At 43.0% G+C, this 23,792-nt stretch overlaps 1 protein-coding gene and 1 long non-coding RNA gene across 2 annotated transcripts in view; one reads left to right on the top strand and one right to left on the bottom strand.

The window, feature by feature from the left end:
- The window catches only part of LANCL2 (LanC like glutathione S-transferase 2), a 32,767-nt gene extending 13,059 nt beyond the window's left edge, over positions 1-19,708 (top strand). Inside the window, exons 3-9 of the mRNA XM_083706366.1 lie at positions 6,203-6,410; positions 10,398-10,545; positions 11,565-11,711; positions 12,779-12,961; positions 14,701-14,877; positions 16,157-16,229; positions 17,862-19,708. Coding sequence (XP_083562492.1) covers positions 6,203-6,410; positions 10,398-10,545; positions 11,565-11,711; positions 12,779-12,961; positions 14,701-14,877; positions 16,157-16,229; positions 17,862-17,977 — 1,052 coding nt within the window. The 3' untranslated portion in view covers positions 17,978-19,708. The remainder of the gene's footprint in view (positions 1-6,202; positions 6,411-10,397; positions 10,546-11,564; positions 11,712-12,778; positions 12,962-14,700; positions 14,878-16,156; positions 16,230-17,861) is intronic.
- On the bottom strand, positions 13,510-14,693 carry LOC310828720. Its single transcript, XR_014557089.1, has 2 exons — positions 14,430-14,693; positions 13,510-14,397 (listed from the first exon to the last, which is right to left on the bottom strand). It is a non-coding gene; the product is annotated as an uncharacterized lncRNA (long non-coding RNA).
- Positions 19,709-23,792: the final 4,084 nt, after the last annotated feature.

Raw genomic sequence — 23,792 nt, 5'->3', positions numbered from 1 at the left:
GCTGTACTGGGATGCAATCTCAAAAATGATAGAATGATCTCGATATGAATCCAAGGCAGACCTTTTAACATCACAGTAATCCAAGTTTATGCACCAACTACTTGTGCTGAAGAAACTGAAATTGACCAATTCTATGAAGACTTACAAGACCTTATAGAAGTGACACCAAAGAAGGATGTTCTTCTCATTATAGGGGATTGGAATGCTAAAGTAGGGAGTCAAGAGATAAAAGGAACAACTGGCAAGTTTGGCCTTGGAGATCAAAACGAAGCAGGGCAAAGGCTAATAGAGTTCTGTCAAGATAACAAGCTGGTCATCACAAACACGCTTTTCCAACAACACAAGAGACGACTCTACACATGGACATCACCAGATGGGCAGCATCGAAATCAGATTGATTGTATTCTCTGCAGCCAAAGATGGAGAAGCTCTATACAGTCAGCAAAAACAAGACCTGGAGCTGACTGTGGCTCAGATCATCAGCTTCTTATAGCAAAATTCAAGCTTAAACTGAAGAAAGTAGGAAAAACCCCTGGGCCGGTAAGATACAATCTAAGTCAAATCCCTTATGAATACACAGTGGAAGTGAGGAACAGGTTTAAGGATTTAGATTTGGTGGACAGAATGCCTGAAGAACTATGGATGGAGGCTCGTAACATTATACAGGAGACAGCAACGAAAACCATCCCAATGAAAAGGAAATGCAAGAAAGCAAAGTGGCTGTCCAATGAGGCCTTACAAATAGCGGGGGAGAGAAGGCAAGCAAAATGCGAGGGAGATGGTGAAAGATACAGGAAATTGAATGCAGATTTCCAAAGAATAGCAAGGAGAGACAAGAAGACCTTCTTAAACGAGCAATGCAAAGAAATAGAGGAAAGCAATAGAATGGGAAGAACCAGAGATCTGTTCAAGAAAACTGGAGATATGAAAGGAACATTTCGTACAAAGATTTCCATAATAAAGGACAAAAGTGGAAAGGACCTAACAGAAGCAGAAGACATCAAGAAGAGGTGGCAAGAATACACAGAGGAATTATACCAGAAAGAAATGGATGTCTCGTATACCCCAGGTAGTGTGGTTGCTGACCTTGAGCCAGACATCCTGGAAAGTGAAGTCAAATGGGCCTTAGAAAGCACTGCAAATAACAAGGCCAGTGGAAGTGATGGTATTCCAGCTGAACTATTTAAAATTTTAAAAGATGATGCTGTTAAGGTGCTACACTCAATATGCCAGCAAGTTTGGAAAACTCAGCAGTGGCCAGAAGATTGGAGAAGATCAGTCTACATCCCAATCCCAAAGAAGGGCAGTGCCAAAGAATGCTCCAACTACCGCACAATTGCACTCATTTCACACACTAGCAAGGTTATGCTTAAAATTCTACAAGGAAGGCTCAAGCAGTATGTGGACCGAGAACTCCCAGAAGTGCAAGCTGGATTTAGAAGAGGCAGAGGAACCAGAGACCAAATTGCAAACATGCGCTGGATTATGGAGAAAGCTAGAGAGTTCCAGAAAGACATCTACTTCTGCTTCATTGACTATGCAAAAGCCTTTGACTGTGTCGACCACGGCAAACTATGGCAAGTTCTTAAAGAAATGGGAGTGCCAGATCACCTCATCTGTCTCCTGAGAAATCTCTATGTGGGACAAGAAGCTACAGTTAGAACTGGATATGGAACAACTGATTGGTTCAAAATTGGGAAAGGAGTACGACAAGGCTGTATTTTGTCTCCCTGCTTATTTAACTTATATGCAAAATTCATCATATGGTCTGAAGCTCAACATCAAAAAAACGAAGATCATGGCCACTGGTCCCATCACCTCCTGGCAAATAGAAGGGGAAGAAATGGAGGTAGTGAGAGATTTTACTTTCTTGGGCTCAATGATCACTGCAGATGGTGACAGCAGCCACGAAATTAAAAGACGCCTGCTTCTTGGGAGAAGGGCAATGACAGGCCTAGACAGCATCTTGAGAAGTAGAGACATCACCTTGCCAACAAAGGTTCGTATAGTTAAAGCTATGGTTTTCCCAGTAGTGATGTATGGAAGTGAGAGCTGGACCATAAAGAAGGCTGATCGCCGAAGAATTGATGCTTTTGAATTATGGTGCTGGAGGAGACTCTTGAAAGTCCCATGGACTGCAAGAAGATCAAACCTCTCCATACTGAAGGAAATCAACCCTGAGTGCTCACTGGAAGGACAGATTGTGAAGCTGAGGCTCCAGTACTTTGGCCACCTCATGAGAAGAGAAGACTCCCTGGAGAAGACCCTGATGTTGGGAAAGACGGAGGGCACAAGGAGAAGGTGACGGCAGAGGACAAGATGGTTGGATAGTGTTTTCGAGGTTACCAGCATGAGTTTGACCAAACTGCGGGAGGCAGTGGAGGACAGAGGTGCCTGGCGTTCTCTGGTCCATGGGGTCACGAAGAGTCGGACACGACTAAACGACTAAACAACAACATGTCGCTATTTTGTAATCTAAAGAACAGAATGCTATATTGGGCATAGAATTCAATCTCCTATTAATTCTTGCTTTCGTATTTTTATTTTTTGAAAATGCAAGTTTGTAGTCCATATGGCAGCAACATTTTTTTTAATTTATTGAATTTGTTAGTTGCTTTATCTTGCCCAGAGCAACCCAATGTGACTTACAGCCAACCATACAAACAGGCAAAAAAATCACATATAGATACAATAAAACCAAGAGGAGAAAGAAATATGTTAAACAAACATGCTGCCCACTTGTAAAAGGACACACAAAGCTAAAGACCAAATACCTGGTTATAGAGGAAAGTTTTTGACTGCCAGGCAAACCCTCTCTGGGTAGAGTATGTGGCTACTAAAATCTCAGGAGCCAGATGGTGGTTGAATAAGATGTACAGTGGTCCGGGATTTTGGTGCTCTGCATAACTCATTATTCCTCCCCATGATGTACAAACTGGAATAAATAATTCAGAATTGTAAAAATAGCCATCATGAAATATGTAAAGTAGATGATGCAAATTTGCTTAATTTGTATAGTTATTCAGGTTGCAGAACACAGCTTTTTTTGGGGGGGGGGTCAGTGAATTTGTACTGGCTGTGTGCAAAATTTGCTAATTTGCACTAAGTGTACGTAGATGTGGATACTTGTTCATTCCAATTCTGTGCTTATGGCATATTGCAATCAAGGTGGACTTCAACGGATACATGCATTATCCTATTCTATAATAGATGTTTGCACCGCATGCTCCCCAGGTTCCTTCCAGCTTTGTTGCTAAGAAGATTTAAATATGAAAGAGGATTATTGGCCCACATTCAGTTCTGGAAATGGGAGTTCAGTATTTTCCCCCTTTTCTTCTTAATGGCTCTTGGAAGGATTCAGAATGTTCTGGCCAGATGGTCCTGTAGGAGGAGAAATGACAAAAAGGTGACATTTGTGATTGGTTTGTTTTAAAACCTAAAAATGGGGGCAGCTGTGTGGCACTAAAGGTTGTTTTTTTAAATGCCGCCTCTCACTTGCTGTTTCTTTAGAAGCAGAACAGAATTCTGACACTGGGATTGACAGAATTAATTGCTAATTCACACTAGGGCAATTAAAACAAATCAACCTTCCACTTAAAATAGCAATACAGATGGATGAGTAATATCAGTTCCATGGAGAATGGCTTGGGCTTTATTCAGGAATGCTCAAATACGACAGAAAAATAAGTTTTAGAACTGTTTTTGTGTTTGTTAAATATAAAAACAGCTGTATATGTTTTATTTTTTCCACACATTTCTTTCCTGCCTTTCCTTGAAGCTCATAGTGACATATATGCTTATCCAATGTATAGTCACAACCATCTGATAAGATTGTATAAGATAAGAGGGAGACTACTCTAGTGAGCTTCATAGCAGAATGAGGATTTGAACCCGTTCCTCTGGTCAAGATCCAACACTCAGGCTCATATCATGCAACCCTCTAATTTAATCCTAAGAAAAAAGTTTTCATTTTCCCTCAACAGAGATAATGTAATTCAGCAAGATTCAGTATTCACCTCTGCTGCATTTCTTCTATTATACAAGATGCAGAACAATTATTATTGAAGTACAGTGGTACTTTGGTTCCCAAACTTAATCCATCCCGGAAGTCCATTCCAAAACCAAAGCATTCCAAAACTGAAGTGCGCTTTCCCATAAAAAGTAATGCAAAACGGATTAATCCATTCCAGACTTTTAAAAACAAGCCCTAAAACAGGAATTTAACAGGAATTTTACTAACCAGACCATTGATCCATAAAATGAAATCAATAAGCAATGTACTTCAGTCACACAATCAATCAGTGGGTTCCACACAGTTACAAAAAACAAAAACAAAAAAGAGTCACAAAAACGCAAAATAAATAGCAAAAACAGACAGACCTCAGCGTACCACTCAAAACAGAAGTGTGGCACTCAAAATGGAAAAATTCCTTCCAGTAGCACCTTAAAGACCAACTAAGTCAGTTCTTGGTATGAGCTTTCGTGTGCATGCACACGAAAGCTCATACCAAGAACTGACTTAGTTGGTCTTTAAGGTGCTACTGGAAGGAATTTTTTTGTTTTGACTATGGCAGACCAACACGGCTACCTATCTGTAACTGGAACTCAAAATGGAGTATGTTCGGCTTCCAAAAATGTTTGCAAACCAGAACACTTCCAGGTTTGCAGTTGTTTGAGTACCAAGGTGTTTGATAAGCAGGGTACTGCTGTAATCTTCAAAGGGTGAGAAAGAGGGATGGACATTGAGATTGTTATATAAATCATTCAAAGTTCACAATGTCATACAATATATTTTGCTTATTAGACTCTGTCTTACCAGGCTGGGGGCAAAACATATGGGCAGGGGCAGAAATCCCTCACTGTATCTGTGTCTGGCCCCCTGAACTTTTTCCAGGTTACATCCCTCACTGGCTCTCCTTCACATCCAAAGTGTTTTTGCCTGGCTGGAATCTGTATTGCTTGAACTCTGATAATGCCTCTTGCTTGTCTAGACTCTAGATGGAGGATGGAGGGGCAGGGCTTATTTATAGAAGCTAGCCTACTGTATAATTGTAAAATTTACATTGTTGCTCTACCCACTTTTGCCTCTGGCTCCACCAACTACTGGCAAATGGCCCTTGGAAGGTTGACCGGAAGGAAAAATGACTCTGACTAAAAAAGGGAATGATGTGTCTCAACCAAGGAAGGGGAGGAAGAGGAGAGGCAAGGAGGGGAGGCGAAGAGCTAAATCAAAGCCCTTGTTCCTTCTGCTCCACCTGCTATATTCCAGAATCTGGGGTTGATGGTCAGCCAACCATCGCGGGGGGGGGGAGGGGTGTGTGAAATGCCAGGTCTGGCCAGAAAAAAATATTTTCCGTGATTTGATTATAGATGAGGGAGGCAACTTTGGGTGTATAACTGATACCTGAGCAGATGAGCGCAGTGGTCTGTGCTTACCCAGCTGTGTCTGCCCAGGTGCAGCACCAATTCAGGTCAGAGGAGCAGGTGGTGGTTGGTTGCCATCCATCTCCCTTGCCAGGAGACCAGTCTGCACTGTGTCTGGGTTTGAGGGGTTGTCGGCCTTTGTAGTTGGGATTGACAGAATTGTGATTTGATCAAGTGTATCAGTTGAACACTCTGAACTATTTGATTCTCTAATATATTGTACTGATGGTTTTCATGTAGTATTTTAACAATTGTGACTTTTGCTGATATCACTCTGTGATTAGGGGGTAGAATACAAAATGTAGAAATAAATAAATGGTCAGACCTGGTTGGCACCCTCCCTCCTGACACCCACCTCATTTAAGTTACTTATCTGAATTCAGTGGCACTTGCATCTCACTGCTCAGGATGATCCCATGTGTCTTTAATGGGAGTTAAGCAGTATTATTTCATCCCATAATTAAGGTTTGTTTAGTGGCCAGCATAAGTCGGATCAGGTTAGTCTTTCCCTGGTGAATCAAGACCACAAGTAGCAGGCTGTGCTCAAGGTGGGCTGTAGAAGCATCATTTTCTATTTCTCTGGGCAAGAAAAAAAGAAAAGGCAAAAAAGGAGAGTGAGACCCATCTTGTACTTGGTGGCTAAGTGAGTCCTGGTTTCAAAAAGGTATAAAAAGTCCTGTCATCATTTATTTATTTTTAAAGGACTATTGTGACTCTATGGGTCAGCAAAGGAGAGGGAATAAGTCCATTTAATTTTTCTTCTTTCTGGTGATTCCAGGGATAGCCCTTTTGTACCTTCAGCTGTACCGTGTGACGCAAGAACAAAGTCATCTACAGCGATCCCTGGATTATGTGAAGAGGATCCTACGCAATCTGAATGGACGAAGGGTTACTTTCCTCTGTGGTGATGCTGGACCCTTGGCAGTGGGAGCAGTGGTGTACCACAAGCTGAAGAATGACACTGAATCCAAGGAATGTGTGACCAAGTGAGTACCTGCGATGGGCTGGGGAAAAATGCTTAGAGATAGGCTAAGCATTCCTCAATGGGTCAGTCACAGCAGAGCAAAACCCCTCCTTGGCAGACCAGACGAAGGAGCTGGAGAGGATTAAGTTGCTTTCTCTTATGGATATCTCAGCCTCCAAAGAAAGACTCTTAATGTGCTGCTGCCAGTCAACAATATAGTAAAATCAGAGAATTAACATAGTAGCTATCAAACCAGCATAAAAGCATTCCAGGTGTTAAAAGTTTAAAAGCCAAAGGAAATAAAAGGTATTTGCCTGGTGCTGAAATAATAAATCAGTCTATTCATTCTATGATACTTTTCCTCATCAAGTATTATTATTATTAGTAGCAGTAGTAGTAAAAGGTAAAGGTAAAGGGACCCCTGACCATTAGGTCCAGTCGTAGCCGACTCTGGGGTTGCGGCGCTTATCTCGCTTTATTTACAGCTTCTGGGTCATGTGGCCAGCATGACTAAGCCGCTTCTGGCAAACCAGATCAGCGCACGGAAACGCCATTTACCTTCCCGCCGGAGCAGTACCTATTTATCTATTTGCACTTTGACGTGCTTTCGAACTGTTGGTTGGGAGGAGCTGGGACCAAGCAATGGGAGCTCACCCCATCACGGGAATTCGAACCGCCAACCTTCTGGTCGGCAAGTCCTAGGCTCTGTGGTTTAACCCACAGCGCCACCCGCATCCCGCCTTAGCTATAGTAGAAGTCTCTGAAATCAGGAATTGGTGTGAAAATGTGGAATCAGCCAATAGTGTTTATCCTTATCCCTGATACATCTACAGTTGCAATTGAAATTATTCCACCCCCATTGCAAATCGGGTTTATTATCAAAATTTATGGACTTTTAGCTGTTTGCAATGAGCAAATCAAACAAAAACAATTGAAATAACTCAGTAAAACGAATGCTTCAAGTGATTTCCCCAAATTCAGCTGTGAAATGCAAGTTATACTGGTTTCTCCAGTCTCACTATTGCTCAACCCCTTCATGGCAAGCATCTTTTTGCACTTTCAGTTGCAGCTGTATAGGAGAGAGAAGGGTCACTTTTGTTCGCAGAAGGCAAAGCACCTGCAAAGTAGCAAGTTGCCATGCTAGGGCTATATATAGGGACTCAGTCAGTTCCCTGCAGCTAGGAGAACTTACTACTGGGCAAACAGGTGGAGGATCTTTACAAAAAGAAGATGCCATCTCCACCCCACCCACCCACCCATAGCATGAGAAAGGATCCGTCTTGCTTATTTTGGTTTGGTTTCCTCTGATACTTCCATCCCTAGAAAGAATAACATTTGATCCAGAGGCTTCTGGGACACTTCTCTGCCTTTCTCCTCCCGTTTTGGACAAGGCTCTAGTGACCTTTGGCAGGTTATAAACACACAAGTGGTTTCTTTTAGCATTCTTTGCCCTGGCCCTACCTGTTCGCTTTTCCCCAGCATCCCTTGCTGTGCCCAGAGCTCCTGGGGGCTCTGCTCTGCCTACAGCCATTGCACTGCAGTTTATATTTAGAAGTTGCATCACTCTCCTCCTAATCCACAGTCTCTGAAAGATTAATCTCCGTCAGGGCTTTTTGATATGACTGTTTGCATTTTAAATGGTACTTTCTTTCCCTGCTGAGAATAAAAGGCAGGGCGCTGCTTTTTTCACATTTTGTTTCAACCAGGCTGCTTTGTGGAGTGGGAAGCAGAGAATAAAAATGAGATTAAGGCTAAGATTCTCGTTTGCTTAATTGAAAATAAATGTCATTGGAAACAGTTGGGCTTACTTCCTAGGAAGTGGCTGCCATCCAGAAAGCTGGGGAGGAGGGCAGATCTCTCTCTCCTTTTTCTGAGCAGCTCCCTTCCCCCTTCTAGGTTGGTGTATCTTAAGCCACTTTTGAAATGGAAGTGATTTGGAGCAGTTTACACTGTGCCTAAGGGATAGGTGCTGCCAATCTGAAAGACAGATAGATGGCTTCATTTCTACATATTCCTAACTTGATTTACTCTTACCTTGATGACTGAAGGCTGAAATTTGCTTAACAGCATGGGGGTGGGCGGAGTTCATTAATTCCATTTGACGGCCTGGAAATAACCTGTTTCCAGTGCTCAGCGTTAGCTCAGGTAGACAATCTAGGTGCCACATGAGGCCTGAAAACTAGGTTATGGGTGCAATATCAGAATGCCTAGGCGCTGCTGTTTTTTGTATTACAAGATCACAAAGCTGAAAATGAATGAACTCCAGCTAAAACCTTATCTTCATTTTTCATATGGTCTCATCCTCATCAATATTCTTTTGTGGGCCCCTTCTTCAGTCTTCAGAGAGTGGCTGGAAGTGGGGAGGCAGAAAAAGGTTCTCCTTTCTTTCCACGCTGCAAACAAGCTCTGGATTCTCCCTACACCCCCTGTATAACTTTCTAGCACAACAACTAACACATATTACAGGCCTACACAAGTGATGGAAGAGACACACACTTTGAGTGTACAGTTCGCACTTAAACATCTTACTTCAGTGCCATCATGTGGGGCAAGATAGCGCCAAGGTAAGACGTGCTTATCAGAGCTCTGCATGTTCCCTTTCACTTACATGACGGGGGTCTGCTTTCCTGGCTCCCCCCACTCCTTTTGTTCTTTTTAAAATTCCTTTTATTGCCCAGTCTCAAATCTTCCATTCTTGGGCAAAGTGATTGAGCAGGTGGCTGCGGAACAACTCCAGGCACGCCTGGAGGATGCGGACCATTTAGATCCCTTCCAGTCAGGATTCAGTCCGCACCATGGGACTGAAACTGCCTTGGTCGTGCTGGTTGATGATCTCCGGTGGGCTAGGGACAAAGGTGAGAGCTGTTTCCTAGTTCTGCTGGGTCTCTCAGCGGCCTTTGATACCATCGACCATAACATCCTTCTGGACCATCTAGAGGGAGCTGGGGGCACTGTTATACAGTGGTTCCACTCCTTCCTTCTGGGTCATGTCCAGAAAGTGGTGTTCAGGCCCCTGGGCTCTCACTTATGGGGTGCCACTGGGTTTTGTCCTCTCCTCCATTAAAACACTTTCTATAATGTTTGTAGTACTGGTTTCCACCATGGCATCCCTCCCCCCAACAGCCTTAAAAGCTGTGATGAAGGTAGAATTTCACAGATTGGCTGGTTAGAGGACAAGGCAGGCTGTAAGGATATGGTTGTGCTCTCTGACTGATGTGTGTGAAGCATTTGAGAAGGCAAAAAGTAGGAAATATGCCACTTCCCGGGCAGGGGGGCTGTTCACAGAGTTGTCTCAGGATAAGCAGCAGGAATCGCACACGAGTATGTTTAACTCACGTTAAATCATCTTACCACTTGCGCCCTGAGTGCGGATGGGGATTGGAGGAGAGCACTCATGTGCTGAGTGGGGACGGGGCCTAGGCGCAAGACATCATGCCCATACATCTAAAACTGGTTGCAATTGGACCATGGCAAGTTGCAAAACTTGCCTAGTCCTTAGGGAGTTTCAAATGCTGCTACTGCTGTATATAAAGAATGAGAGGATAATAGTCGGGAGGAGGTTGGAAGCATGTGTGATGTTGAGTGGCTAGAGGTTGATACGCCCCGTTGAATCTTACACAGTTGACTTTTTATTTCACCAGTCCAGATAAGACTGAACAAAAAAATCTGTTTCAAATATTGGAGAGACACTACTGAACTAGATGAACCAATGGCTTCATGTGTTCTGGTGGAATTATTTTGGCCTCTTTCTCAAATTATTTGACCTAGAAAAGCCTAAATTACCTCAGCTTTAGTTAGCTTTGCAAGCTCACACTGGTTTTTGCCAGTCACCTGGCTACATCAACCTGCTGTGTTAGTTGCAAAAAAGGAGAGCAGAGTCTTTTCTGTGTACAGAAAGCTTACTTGCCTGATCACCTGGAGGCAGTTCCTCTTCACTGTGGCAACCTATTTACAAGTTTCCCATACTTGGGAACCCTTCAGTTTTCCCTCCAATTCTTTCTCATTCCAGACTTTTGCAGCTCCAGAGAATGGTCCTTGCCACAGATTCTGACCTTCCAGATGAGCTGCTTTATGGGAGAGCTGGTTACTTGTATGCCTTGCTTTATCTGAATACTGAAATTGGACCCGAGGCTGTGCCACAGTCTGCTATCAAGGAGGTAAGAGAGAAGCGCTGTTTTCCAGGCATTGGCTTTGTACAGAGTTGGTTGTTTGGTGCCTTTTGTAATGGTTCCCACTTTTTGCCTGCACTTAGCTATCTCCATACACATCCCAATCTTGCAGAACTGTCTCCTGCCTTCTTTGGGGCTTTCCACATAATGTTTTTCTAAAAGCCTACATTTTCTTCTTAGTGCTATACAGGCAGTGCTCGATTTGCATGGAGGTTACATTCTGGACCCACGTGCGTATCAGCAGGGTCTGCATAAGGCCACCCCATTCCGCACCTTTTTGTGACATTTTTGGGTCACTTCTGGGTTTGGCACAATGTGCATGGTTGCAGTCACAAACATATCGGAGACACCTAAAACGGTTGCTGTCTGTACTTGTGCCTGTACTTATCCATGACTAGTGGTCCTGTATCCACGCTTAATGGAAGCCATTATTGCAGAAACCCTCTTGAAAGATAACTGAGTGCTCCTGCATTTCAGTTGTACAGCAGAGAAGGCATGCTTGGTCTCTAATGAAGTAATAGTATTTAAGCAGTAGAAAAAACACACCTCTGACACTTTTGCAAGCAGCTCCCACTAATGCAGTTGCTCCACATGTTGGGGTCCCTTTCACTAGCAATAAAGCATTGCTTTTTGAAATGTAGTAACAGAAATTCTACCTGGAGGAAGTCTTGAATACCCTTTGCAACCTATGCATTTATTGCAGGTTTGGGTGACTTTTGGACCTCCAGTGGCCAGGGAGGATGGGAGTTGTAGTTTAGGAATATTTGGAGGACCAAAGGTTCTCCACACCTGATTTTTTTCATTTTTCTGGCTGGAACAAGAAGTTCAGAGTAGTCTCTGAAAAGGTTATTGCAAGACCAACTCCCACTGGTCACATAAAGAAATTTGTGAAATTTTTAGGCTTGCATAACTCCACTGTTACGGCTTTGGCTACAGAGTGTACCGGCCAGATGTGAGATGTTCTCTCAGAATAATGGAATGCCTGTTATTCTATCTGTCTGCATCAGGTGGTGGATTCCATCATTGAATCAGGTAAAAACTTTTCCAGAGAGGAACGAAAGACAGAACGGTGCCCATTATTGTATCAGTGGCACAGAAAACAATATGTTGGTGCAGCCCATGGCATGTCTGGGATCTACTATATGCTTATGCAGGTAATGATAGGAGCCAGCTTGGAAAAGGGGGGTGGGGTTGGGAGGGTGGGGAGAGAAGGAGACTCTCCTGAGGGCAACAGTGAGAGAAGGGAACTTGTCTTAAGAAGATAAGAAGCGGCTGCTGGATCAGGCCAGTGGCCCATCTAGTCCTGGATCCTGTTCTCACAGTGGCCAACAGGCATCAATTTACACTTATTTACATTGTTTATGTTGAATTGCGCTTGCCATTTTATCAGCAAACTTCACTGCTCACCCCTAACTCTCAATTGTTTTTGAACAAGTTAAATAGCAGAGGTCTCAGTGTTGATCTTTTTTAAATAAAAAATAAAATAAGGTGTTGTTAAAGTTTTTTCATAATACAATAAGATAATAGAAACTAAATAAAAACAAAAACAGAGAAAGAGAAAACACCAAAGGAAAACAAAAAAGTAGAAGAAAAGAAGAGAGAAAAAGAGAAGAAAAATAAATAAAATTTCCAAATTTTTTGTCAGTTTCATAAAATAAATTAATCAAAATATTCACTCTAGAATATTTTCATGCAACTGATCTACTTTCTGTTAGGCGATATTTCCCCAGTCTTCCTGACTCAGATGTCTCATATTAATCTATTTTCCTTTTTACACAAAAGTCCAAAAGGCATTCTCTAACTATTGTTTGAATAAATGTCAGCAATAGTTTTTCTCTAATCAACATATCAACTTTCTCTCCGATAACTTTAACAACCATTTCCCATTGTGAGATGTACAAGTTCCCTGTCAGTGGGAAAGCTCACGTATCTCTTGGTATGGGACATGCACAAATGGGCACTTCAGAAGACTTAGTGTCAGGGTAAAAAGAGGGTGCCTGAGTGAGTGTTATTGGCAACTCCTTGTAACATGTGATGCCAACTTCTAAATATATAACAGCCACAGTTGTCTCCCACCTTCACTGCATCCAGTTAAACAAGCGTAAAATTATTTTCCAGATACATCAATGTGAATGCACATCAGCATGGATTTGTAGTAATATGAAAAAAATTACTGCTTTTTATTTTGAAAAAAATACTGTGTGTTTGTTGTATATTTTAGCCAGTGTGCAATGTGGACCAAGAGACTTTGAGAGAACTGGTGAAACCAAGCATTGACTATGTGCGCCATAAAAAATTTCGATCTGGGAATTATCCATCATCTTTAAGTAATGAAACTGACAGGCTGGTGCATTGGTGCCATGGTTCCCCAGGAGTCATCCATATGCTCATGCAAGCATATAAGGTATGTCCTTCTTTAGCTCAATCATGAGGCATGGAAGAATGCATACAGTGGTACCTTGGTTCTCAAACTTAATCCGTTCCGGAAGTCCGTTCCAAAACCAAATTCTTCCAAAGCCAAGGTGTGCTTTCCTATAGAAAGTAATCCAAAACAGTGGTACCTCAGGTTACATATGCTTCAGGTTACAGACTCCACTAACTCAGAAATAGTACCTCGGGTTAAGAACTTTGCTTCAGGATGAGAACAGAAATCACGCGGTGGCAACACGGCAGCAGCAGGAGGCCCCATTAGCTAAAGTGGTGCTTCATGTTAAGAACAGTTTCAGATTAAGAACGTACCTCCGGAACGAATTAAGTACGTAACCAGAGGTACCACTGTAATCCGTTCCAGACTTTTAAAAAACAACCCCTAAAACAGCAATTTAACATGAATTTTACTATCTAATGAGACCATTGATCCATAAAATGAAAGCAATAATCAATGTACTGTACTATAAAATAAATAAGACCGTATCGTAGATGATAAAAAATATTTTATTTTTTTCTTACCTGCACTGATTATAGTCATTGTTTGGATGGGGGGCTTTTATCCATTTCCACAATCACACAATCATTCAGTATCTGAACTGGGTTCCACACAGTCACAAAAACAAATTAACTGAAAAAGCCTCAAAAACGCAAAATAAATCGCAAATACAAAAGCGCCAAACTTAATCCTTTCTGGAAGTCTGACTTCCGAAAAGTTCGAAAACCAAGGCACAGCTTCTGATTGGTGCAGGCGCCCTGGAAACAATAGCTGACAGCCACATCAGATGTTTGGATTCCGAAAAACATCTGAAAACCGGAATGCATGCTTCTGGGGTTTTGGCGTTGCGAACCAAGGTACTACTGTACTTCAAAATTGAAAGTTAGGTTTCCAACGGGAACCCATATTATGGGTTGCATGTTTTCTACACTGCTTCTTAAGACAGAATTTCTGTACTGCGTGCATTAAGAAAATTGTTAGTTCTGTAAGTCCAAGGGGATTTCTAAGGAGAAAAAATATTAATAGCAACACAAGGTACTTTCCTGATGCCATATGGCAAACTGCTTTTGAAGTTGTGGAAGTTTCAAAATTACCGTATTTTTCTGTCTATAAGATGTATAAGGACACCCCCTCCCATTTTTAGCGACTCAATTTTAAGAAAATGAGCGGAGATGGCCCAAAGTTGTTGAGCTTCTCCCCCCATGCAACTGTGGGCAGGAAACACTCCCTATATCATTTCCCACGCACAGTGGCATCGGGGGAAGTTGCGCAACCAGCGGGCAGGTGGGCACGCCACTTCTCCCCCTGCCATGGCACTATCCGTGTACTGGATGACCTCAGTTTTTTGACATGGTTTTTGAGTCAAAAAACCTCGTCTAATACATGGAAAAATATGGTAGTATGTGGTGTGTCACCTGTTCAGATTTAAAAGTATGTGTTGCTTGACCCTAAGCAGCTCTTAGCATACTTTTGCTTGCCCAGTAACCCAGAAACAACATGGCAGGCACCAGCCCTTTTATTAAAAATAGTCAGTTCCCAACAGCCTGCTGAAACAAAAAGGTCTTTATTTGCTGGCTGAAGGACAAGGAGGGAGCCAGTCTAGCTTCTCTAGGGAGGGAGGTTCAAAGTTTGGGAGCAGCCACCAAGAAGGCCGTCATTAAAAATAGGAGTATTTTTAGTTCATTGCTGTGGCTAAACTTGTGTTCACATTTCTGCAGGTTTTCAAAGAGGATAAATATTTGAAGGACGCAATAGAATGTAGTGATGTCATTTGGCAGAGAGGATTGTTGAGGAAAGGCTATGGCATCTGCCACGGGACAGCTGGCAATGGCTACTCCTTCTTATCCCTCTATCATCTCACTCAGGATAAAAAGTACCTCTATCGAGCTTGCAAGGTACTCCTTAATTTTATTTTCTGATGCACATACTGGGTGATACTCAACACTAGTTATACTTAGAAAAAACCCATTGATTTCACTGGACCTGCTCCAGAGTATGACTTAGTTCAGGAGCATCCGATTTAGGGTTCCAGCCGTGCTTTTTCCCAGTTACATTTTATGCCCACTGAACGAGTTTGCTTCTCAGTGACCTATGATTGTTGATGGGGGGGTTTATTTTCTAAGGACGTTCTGCATTTCTGAAAATTCTGACACACACACACACACTGGTTTGCTGATACCTCCCTTTTGTGCATGGATGCTGCCATTCTGTCTACATAAGTATGCAGGCTTGAGTTTGCTGTTACGGGAGAGTTATGAGATAGGGTAGTGAAGCTGACTTCCAGGGTTGAGGCGGCCTCTGCCCAGATAAGCTGGCATTCATGGAAAGAGCCCATCCCTGGACCGAGACCTAGTGGCTGTTAAGTGGAGGAGCCATCAGTGAGGTGGGATTTGTTGGCGCAGTGACAGCACTTCTGTAGAAAACCGTGAAAATGTTGTTGCTACCAATGTGACACGGCCTCTTGAACAAAGATGGTGAATACATTAGACTCTAAGGGATTTGTTTACCATCTTTATCCAAAGCACCATGGTGCATCTGCAGCAGCACAACCAGACCCCTTCACCTGCCCCAGCTGCAACAAAACATTTCTCTTCCGTATCGGTTTGCCTCCACGCACCCACCCCGGTGCACTCCTCCATTATCTCCCAAGACAAGAAGGAACAAGAAGCTGCTTCAACATTAAGCACAGTCATTTGTTTACAAGACAAGCTACTTCTTTTCAAGGTGCTATCAGTCTTTGCTGAACTGGTTCTGAACAGGTATATCTCCCTCTCTTGAGAGTTTCACGTAGGAAAGGGCTGCTGGTGGGATTCATTCCGTGCTCAGGGCTGCCGAGTGCACTGTGCTCCCTTCTAATGTAAGCACATGACTTACATTGCTACTTAGTAGATACTATCTCTTCATTTCACTGTGTCCAATGAGAGAGAGAGAGGTCAGTTCTTTGTAAACCTTAATCACTGCAGATTGGATTTTGGATAATCTGCACTTGCAATTTCCTGAAATTTCATCAGAAACTTTATTAGGGCTGAAGTTAGATTTCTTAATCAGCTGACTTTGAGCTGACTTCTTGCACACCACAGTATTTCATATCTATTAGATATACATCTTTATTTACTTTGGTTTTCAATATTTTAGTCATTATTTCTTCATCCCTATTTGCTGCCTTTCCCCCAGTTTGCAGAGTGGTGTCTGGATTATGGTGCACACGGCTGTCGTATTCCTGACCGACCCTACTCACTGTTTGAAGGCAAGACATTTTTTATTGTTGAATTCTGTATTCAGTAACATGTATATTATAAAATTGTTATATGATTGAATTCAAAGCTACATGGTTTAGTTGGACTGTAAATTCACTTAAGCTGATATTGGCCTGGTTCACATGTTTTGCCAAGCCAATCCATGTCTGAGTGCATGAGCCTGTGGACTCCAGGAAAGGAAATGGTTCTGCCGCTGTGTTAAGTCAGGGTTTGGCTTAGTGTGCCATCTGAACCTGGGCTTGTGCTTTAGCTCTCCCAGACAAGCCATGAACAGTAATCCATAGGGAAAACCCTGCAGGGAGCACATACATGAGCTGAACCACAAAGTTCAGACAACATGCTACACCCAGCTGTGGTTTAGCTCAGTGTAGCAGCAGAACTGGGAAGAGCAAAGTGTTTGAAATCTCTTCTTCTGGAGTCCACATGCTCACATGTCCATGTGTGAACTAGGTCCAGGTCTGCAGTCCTCAACATGCTTACATGGGAGTAAAGCCCAGTGAACACTGTGGGACTTACTCATGAGTAGATATGTATAAGGCTGCACAACAAGCCTGCTTAATGAAATGTGCATGGTTCCTGCTGAATATTCACGACCACCTTTTGAGTTCTACAGCCCTGTTCACTTTTCCTATTGAAATACGTTGCCAGAGCAACTGAATTACTATTGCTGGAAGATCTGATTTGTTCTATGCTGTAATCTGTTTGAGGGTCGAATTTGGCAGATAGGATTATAGATCTCAGCAATGTATAGTCTCTGGGTGTTTAACTTTCTCATAGACATCTTACCATGGAAACTCAAAAATAGACCATTGATGTTCAGCACTGAAGGTTGTTTTCAGAAATGACTCATTTGCCATCTGTTGTTAATGCATGGAACTGCAGAATTATTCAAGAGTATCCAAAGTTGTGCTGACATTATCACTGCATTTCACACATAAGAAACCTGCATTTTCATCCATGGAAATGTTCTTCATGTCACAAAATTATAATACAGAGTGCTGCATTTCATTAAGATGACCAACTTTTCTTACCCAACAGTCATTTGTGAAAAATGGGGACTTGAGGGGTATGTTCAATACCCTGTTTTTCATACTTGGCTAAATTAGGATAGTTTGGTTTTACCCTAATGCTACAGGAACACACCAAAGCCAAACGTGTTTTACAAATGCAAATACAGCTTTTCTCTCCAGGATATAAGATGTATCTTCTGAATCAGTCCTGGTGAAACAGCTTGGCTGTGTGTGATCCTCTGGCTTTCTCCTGCAGCCATCTGAATGTTCCCCTTGCCACCACTAAAAGCCAGTCTCCTCCCCATTTCCTGGAGCTCACGTCCCCTGTGGCAGCCTTCTGAGAGTAGATGCCAGTAGTGCGTCTTGTAGCAGATACCCTGGTAGCTGTGCTCAGAGGCCAACCATAAAGCGTGCCAGGTACAATCCCTTCGGAGGCACTGTGAAAGTAATAAACAGGCAGACTCTGCCTTCCCTTATGGACTGGTAACTTCTGTTTTATGTGTATTTAATATGCAAGGCTGTTCCAGGGGATCCCTTGCAGCTCTCTCATGGCCAAAGGATCCAGGCTTTCTGTCTTTGTGCTTTTTTGAACTTGGGATTTGTCCGCTTCAGGTATGGCAGGAGCTATCCACTTCCTCTCCGACATAATTGACCCCCAGAACTCCCGCTTCCCAGCATTTGAACTTGGCCCTCAAAGGAAAGAAAGCAAAGAGGAGCAGAACAGCTAAATGGAAACTGGAGATAATGCCCAAAGCAACATGACTGCTTAGTGCCTCAAGTGAAACTGAACCAACGTTGGGAGTCTGGAGGAAAAACTCTTTCTCGCCTGTTCTCCAAAGAACCACGCTTGTCGTTACTGCATGAGCGAGAGAATTCCACATTTCAATGTTTCATTCTAAGAGATGCCTTGAGCTGTGGCAGTGATCAGGCTTAAGTTCATTGGGACTCTTGCTTTTTCAGTTTTCACAGTTGTCCTTCCAGGTATTTCTGGGTGTGTTTGCATGTTCCTTGGTGTTGTCCGTAACTGTAAAGTTTTTTCCGTTCATTGTGAAGCTGAAAACTGGTCAGTGACATCTTGTCCTGCTTGTTTTTCTGTGCATGGCTGTAATGACAGCACACACCTCTCCACCGCTGAAACAGGACCTCACATTTGGAACACTCTCTCTGCCTATTAGCTACCATGAATGAATGAGGGAGGCAAGCCCAGCCAAATGCACAGCTTGGTTGACCCTTTTCTGGACTCACAACTTCAAAGTCATTGAACATTCCTTCCACCCCACCCCAAGACATCAAGAGCATGGTCCAGTCAGAGTTAAGAACCTTTTAAAAAAATAAATCTCCTATTGATTTTCTTGAAGAGGTTAACCGTATGATTAAAATTCTGCCGTTGAAATCGGTTACCCGACGTCTGGCCAAATTATTCCCCAAATCTATCTCCCCCTGCCCACCATGGGGACTTTTTAAGGCTTTCAATATACCTAAAGTGAATCACGAATGTTGCACTGGTTTCCATGGGAAAAAATTAAACAAGCACTACACTCTACTGTCGAGATCCGTGGGGCTGGATTGTGCCTCCAAGAGTGAAGCTCACTTCAAATTAAACAGGTGAGCATTACATCTTCTGTACCTCCCACCCTTGAAATAAGTCTACAGTGCACATTTTCAAAAGCACTTCTATGAGATTTTCAGATTTGAAAACTCTCTTAAGTGCTTTCTGAAACACAAGATCCTTTCAATGTAGGGAGGGGGCCATAGACATGCCCTAAGTAGCCCACATAATTCCACCAATTTTGTAGAGGAACATCATCCCTTCAGTTCTTGTGCATCATGGAAAGTTTTCTGACAAAACTAGGCAGAGCCACACAAAAGCAGTATTGGGTTCAGCCCCACAGTTTAGGGAAGGACTCTGGGAAATGAAATGGCTTACTACTGCTGTTGAAGTTTCTGAGAAGGGGCCAAGGTATCCAGTTCTAATTAATAGTAAGACTGCCAATCTCCCTGCTAGGTGACGTAGACAGTCCCATTTTTGTTGCTTCACCCTCTGAAAGGTTGCTTTGTTGTTCCTCGGTCTGAAGAGCTACATAGTGAGTGTGTCACTCAGGTCCTGAGTCACAACTTTGTTTTGTTTACATTTTGCTCTTCCACATCTTCTAAAAGAAGTTTTTGACAATTTGCATTGTTGGGTGTACTTTTTATATGAGAGAAATTTGGCTTCTTGAATAGCTTCCAGTCACCGTTGCTGAGAAGTGAACCCCACTTCCTAGATAGGATGTTTAAAGGTTGTTGTATCAAATTGTTCTGAGTTTTGTTGCACTGCTTTATTCTAACAGAAAAAGGACAGCCTCTCAACATAAATGAGAGTGTTTTGGAAGAAGGGGTTGTGGATTAGGGGGAAAGTCAGTTATCACAATGTTTTGCTGTTAAAGTTGTTTAAAAAAAAATAAATTTAGCAAAATACAGATGTGTTCTGAACAGTTTTTTCTTACGTACCTGCCTGTGTGCTCTGACAACAGACAGCATTAGTTGAAACTACATGTTACAAATGACATAGGTCTACTACTAGCGCCACCAAAACTGGCAGCACTGCGCAAGCTCCCCTCCATCCACTGGGATTTCTTTCAGTGTTATGTGGCATCATCACACTGAGTTTATCACCACTTTCATGGCTGACAAAGACATGGAAACTTCCAACATGATGCTATTGTAGTGCAACGTATGAGATTTACCGTATTTTTCGCTCCATAAGACACACTTTTTTCCACTTAAAATCTAAGGGGAAATGTCTGTGCATCTTATGGAGCGAATGTGTGGTCCCTGGTGCTGGGGGGGGGTAACCCAGGCTTCCCCCGCCAGCCTCGACAAGCTCTGGGAGCAGCGGGAAGGCTGTGCAGCCTTTCCGCTGCTCCCCGACCTGCTCTTTGGGGCTGGGGGTGGCAGAAAGCCGGGATTCCCCCACCGCCAGCCCCACAAGCTCTGGGAGCAGCCTTCCCGCTTCTCTGAAAGGAACCCGAAGCCTCTGGAGCGCAGCGGGAACTCCCGGATTGCCTTCACTGAAGCCTGGAGAGCGAGAGGGGTTGGTGCACACCAACCCCTCTCGCTCTCCAGGCTTCCAAGGTAGCTGCCTGAAGCCTCCAGAGCGCAGCGGGAAGTCCTGCTGCGCTCCAGAGGCTTCGGGTGAGGCTTCGGGTTGCCTTCACTGAAGGCGACTGAACACACCTTGTTTTAGAGGGGGAGAACAAGAAAAAAAATTCTCCCCTTCTGCGCAGCACCCCTTCAGCGAAGCAACAGGAGAAATGGAAGGGGCTCCGTTTCTCCTGCCGCTTCACTGAAGGGGCGCTGAGCAGAGGGGGGGAGAATTTTTTTTCTTGTTCTCCACCTCTAAAACAAGGTGCGTCCTATGGTTGGGTGTGTCCTATAGAGCGAAAAATATGGTTGCATATTATGGTTGGCTGTGGGAGATCCCAGCACTATCATTTGGGACAGCAGCCTTGTTTCATTCATATGTAACTACAGCTGTGTAACTTGATCCACTCCATGTTTTAAGTCCCACTGGGTTGAGTGAGACTTGCTCCCAAGGAACCCTGCACAGAATTGCAGCCTTTTCCCACTAAGTGATTTGTGAGAAAGGTATTTGCTATTGGTGAGATTGAAATGGATGAGCCTCCCTTTTGGAAATGCCTCCAGGCTTTACCTGCAGCCTGTTGTCTTTGCTCAATTTTGCTTGTCACTTTAATTTATTCACTTGTTTTAAAATACTTGGTGTGTTTTGTAGCAGGCCCTAAGCGAGTCAGCACTGGAAATAAGGCCCCTGAATTGAAAAGGCTTTCTTGTTCCCAATAAGAAAATTATTCAGACAGTTCATTTTTGTGACAAAAAGCCTCTCACTTCAGATGATTTGCCTTAGAGCTTCTTCATACTTGTCACTCATTTATAGCACAGTCAGTAGAGCATGAGACCCTTATTCACAGGGCTGTGGGTTCAAGGCCCACGTTGGGCAAATTCCCCCCATTCCAGCGTATTCGACTAGAGGACCTTTGTGGTCCCATCCAACTCTCTTATTCTCTATGAAGGAGGGATTCACTAGGGCATGTTCATAAATCTTAAAATTGCTAATCTTCAGTCACACAGGATAATTCTCTTGAATCAACATTTGTGGATTGTGACCACCTACACCCTAAATCGATGTAACTCCTGCTGTCATAACTCAGTTTGCCCTCCTTCCCACTTAAGGGACTTTCGTGTGAGAGGGGGGGGTGACTGTCCTTAGAGATTTCACCCAAAACTATGATTCCCAGGGCTTCTCATGGAAAACCCAAATGCTTAAGCTGTTTTCTAAACCATTTTGTAGCATAAAAAAGGTAAAGGTAGGTGTAACCTATAGAAAACAAATGTGCTTACAGTTAAGGGCGCCTTCTAGGTATATGTTTAAAGCACGTGCACAGGAATGTGCATCAAATCTTTGTATATGTCAACTCATAAATAAGTCCCGCTTGGGTCAATGGGACATTCCTAGGTGTGCATAGGATTGCAAAATTGTTTGTCCATAAATGAAGTGCCATAGGCTGAATCCTTGCACACCTATTTAGAAATCTGGCCCTTAAGATTTAAAGTTCCAGGGTTGTTGTTTTTCAGGAAAAGGATTGCCCAGATTATTTGAGTTCATTTCCTATTGTAATTGGGCCATAGTCCAATAAATAACATCTTTGTATTTTCAGTGGGTTTTCCAACTAAAATTGAGTCCATGATCTGTCTTGCTTGAACTGATTGAGTTATCTTATAGTACCTAATTTCCCCTTAGGTGATACTTTCTGCAACAAAGAATGGTCTTGAAAATATATTTGGTGGTTCAGAAATCATTTTCGGAACATACAAAATTGCCTTATACCAAGAGAGCCAAGTGGGTCATATAATGTAACAATGAGGGTTGGTATACAAATTTAATTAATAATATAATATTGACACTGATTGTCAGTGATTCTCCACTGCTTCAGCCCTGCCTGGAGACTGAATGCTGGACTCTTTTGCATGTGCTTCACCACCAAGCGGAAACCGGAAACCAGACCTGAAGCAATCTAGCCAGCTGTTTGGCACAGAGAGCTGGATTTTGTTGCCTTCCACTCTGCTTCCCCATAGATAGCTGGTCAGTGGCATTCAGCATATCTAGCCAGGTCTAGTATGCATGCACAGCCCCAGCTGGCAGATCAGGCATATACATGTTTCCACAAATGGTTAGGAAGACAGGAGAATTGCTAGGCACCCCGTTAATGGGTTGTGGCTGAGATGTTGCACACAGCTTACATGCTTATCTGTGCCACACTACATTCTGATAATTCCAGCCACATAAGATACTATACACAGGGACTTATATTTGTCTTCCAGACTAATATATTGCATATTGCACCACATTTCATTTGTGGTGGCAGAGTGAAAAACACCAGGATTCCAGAGTCTCCATTAAAACAAATGACAGGCAGTGAGTTTGTAAGATATAATTAAACACTTGGCAAAATGGGAAACTGCATGACATGAATGGCTGTATGGCCAAGAGGAATTTTTCCTGTTTTTTCCGCAGCAGCCCTTGCCATATCGAAGTCCCACAGCCAGCTCCTCTCATTGTTTTATTATTGGAAATAACATCATTTTTCAGTCCACAACTGAATTATGGATTACGTGCTTTAATTCTTGTGGAGGGCATTGGCTGATATTAATGAGGCCTATTGCCTCAGGAGGGGTTTGTGAATACAGGGACTCATGAGGCCACTCTACTCTCCTGATTCTCTGATGATGGAAGCTGGATATCATAATTCTGAAGGGAGAAAGAAACCAAGACAAAGAGACCTGCACTGTGGCAGGTCTCATTAGCAATCAGAGCCACATCCCTGGCAGCTGGTTTGCAAGCTCCTATTAGCATACTTGCCCTAAAGGGGCTCTCCTCTTCTTTGGCAAAGGTGCATTAATTATCATGGGCTTGACAGTAAATCCAAAGGGGTGCACTGCTGTCTATGAAGCTGAGATGGAGACAAAATAACAAAGCCTCTTTGTGGTGAACCTTTGGCACCTGGCAAGCAGGCTGTAGTTACCTGGACTGCCAGATATCTTGATTAGAATGTGGTTAACTAGCATGAGATGAGCTCTGCGAGGGCTGAAGCCATTATTGAAAGAGCATAGCTCAAGGCAAGGGCATTGATGCCCATCTGGTCATTCAGATTAGCACAGCAAGGTATATGATGGGCCGTAGGTGGAGCTTCTGGTCAATTGTGGGTCAAGCTTCACAGAAACATTGTCTTACCTCAGACAACATTACTATAGACAGGTGAAAATTAGCAAAGATGTATAGAACTGCCTCAAATGTTTGTTGGAAATGCAAGGAGAAAGAAGGCACATTCTACCACATGTGGTGGATTTGCAAGATAACAAAAGCATTATGGGAAATGATTCACAATGAGTTGAAAAAAATGTTTAAAATGACGTTTGTTACAGAGGCTTTTTTGCTAGGTGTTCTAGGTACAGAGATTCCAAAGGAGTAGAAATAATTATTCATGT

This window comes from Podarcis gaigeae (assembly GCF_964106915.1).
Source record: "Podarcis gaigeae genome assembly, chromosome: 12".
NCBI lineage: Eukaryota > Metazoa > Chordata > Lepidosauria > Squamata > Lacertidae > Podarcis > Podarcis gaigeae.
Note: the sequence above shows the minus strand (reverse complement) of the source record. Positions and strands in the feature narration are given on the sequence as shown.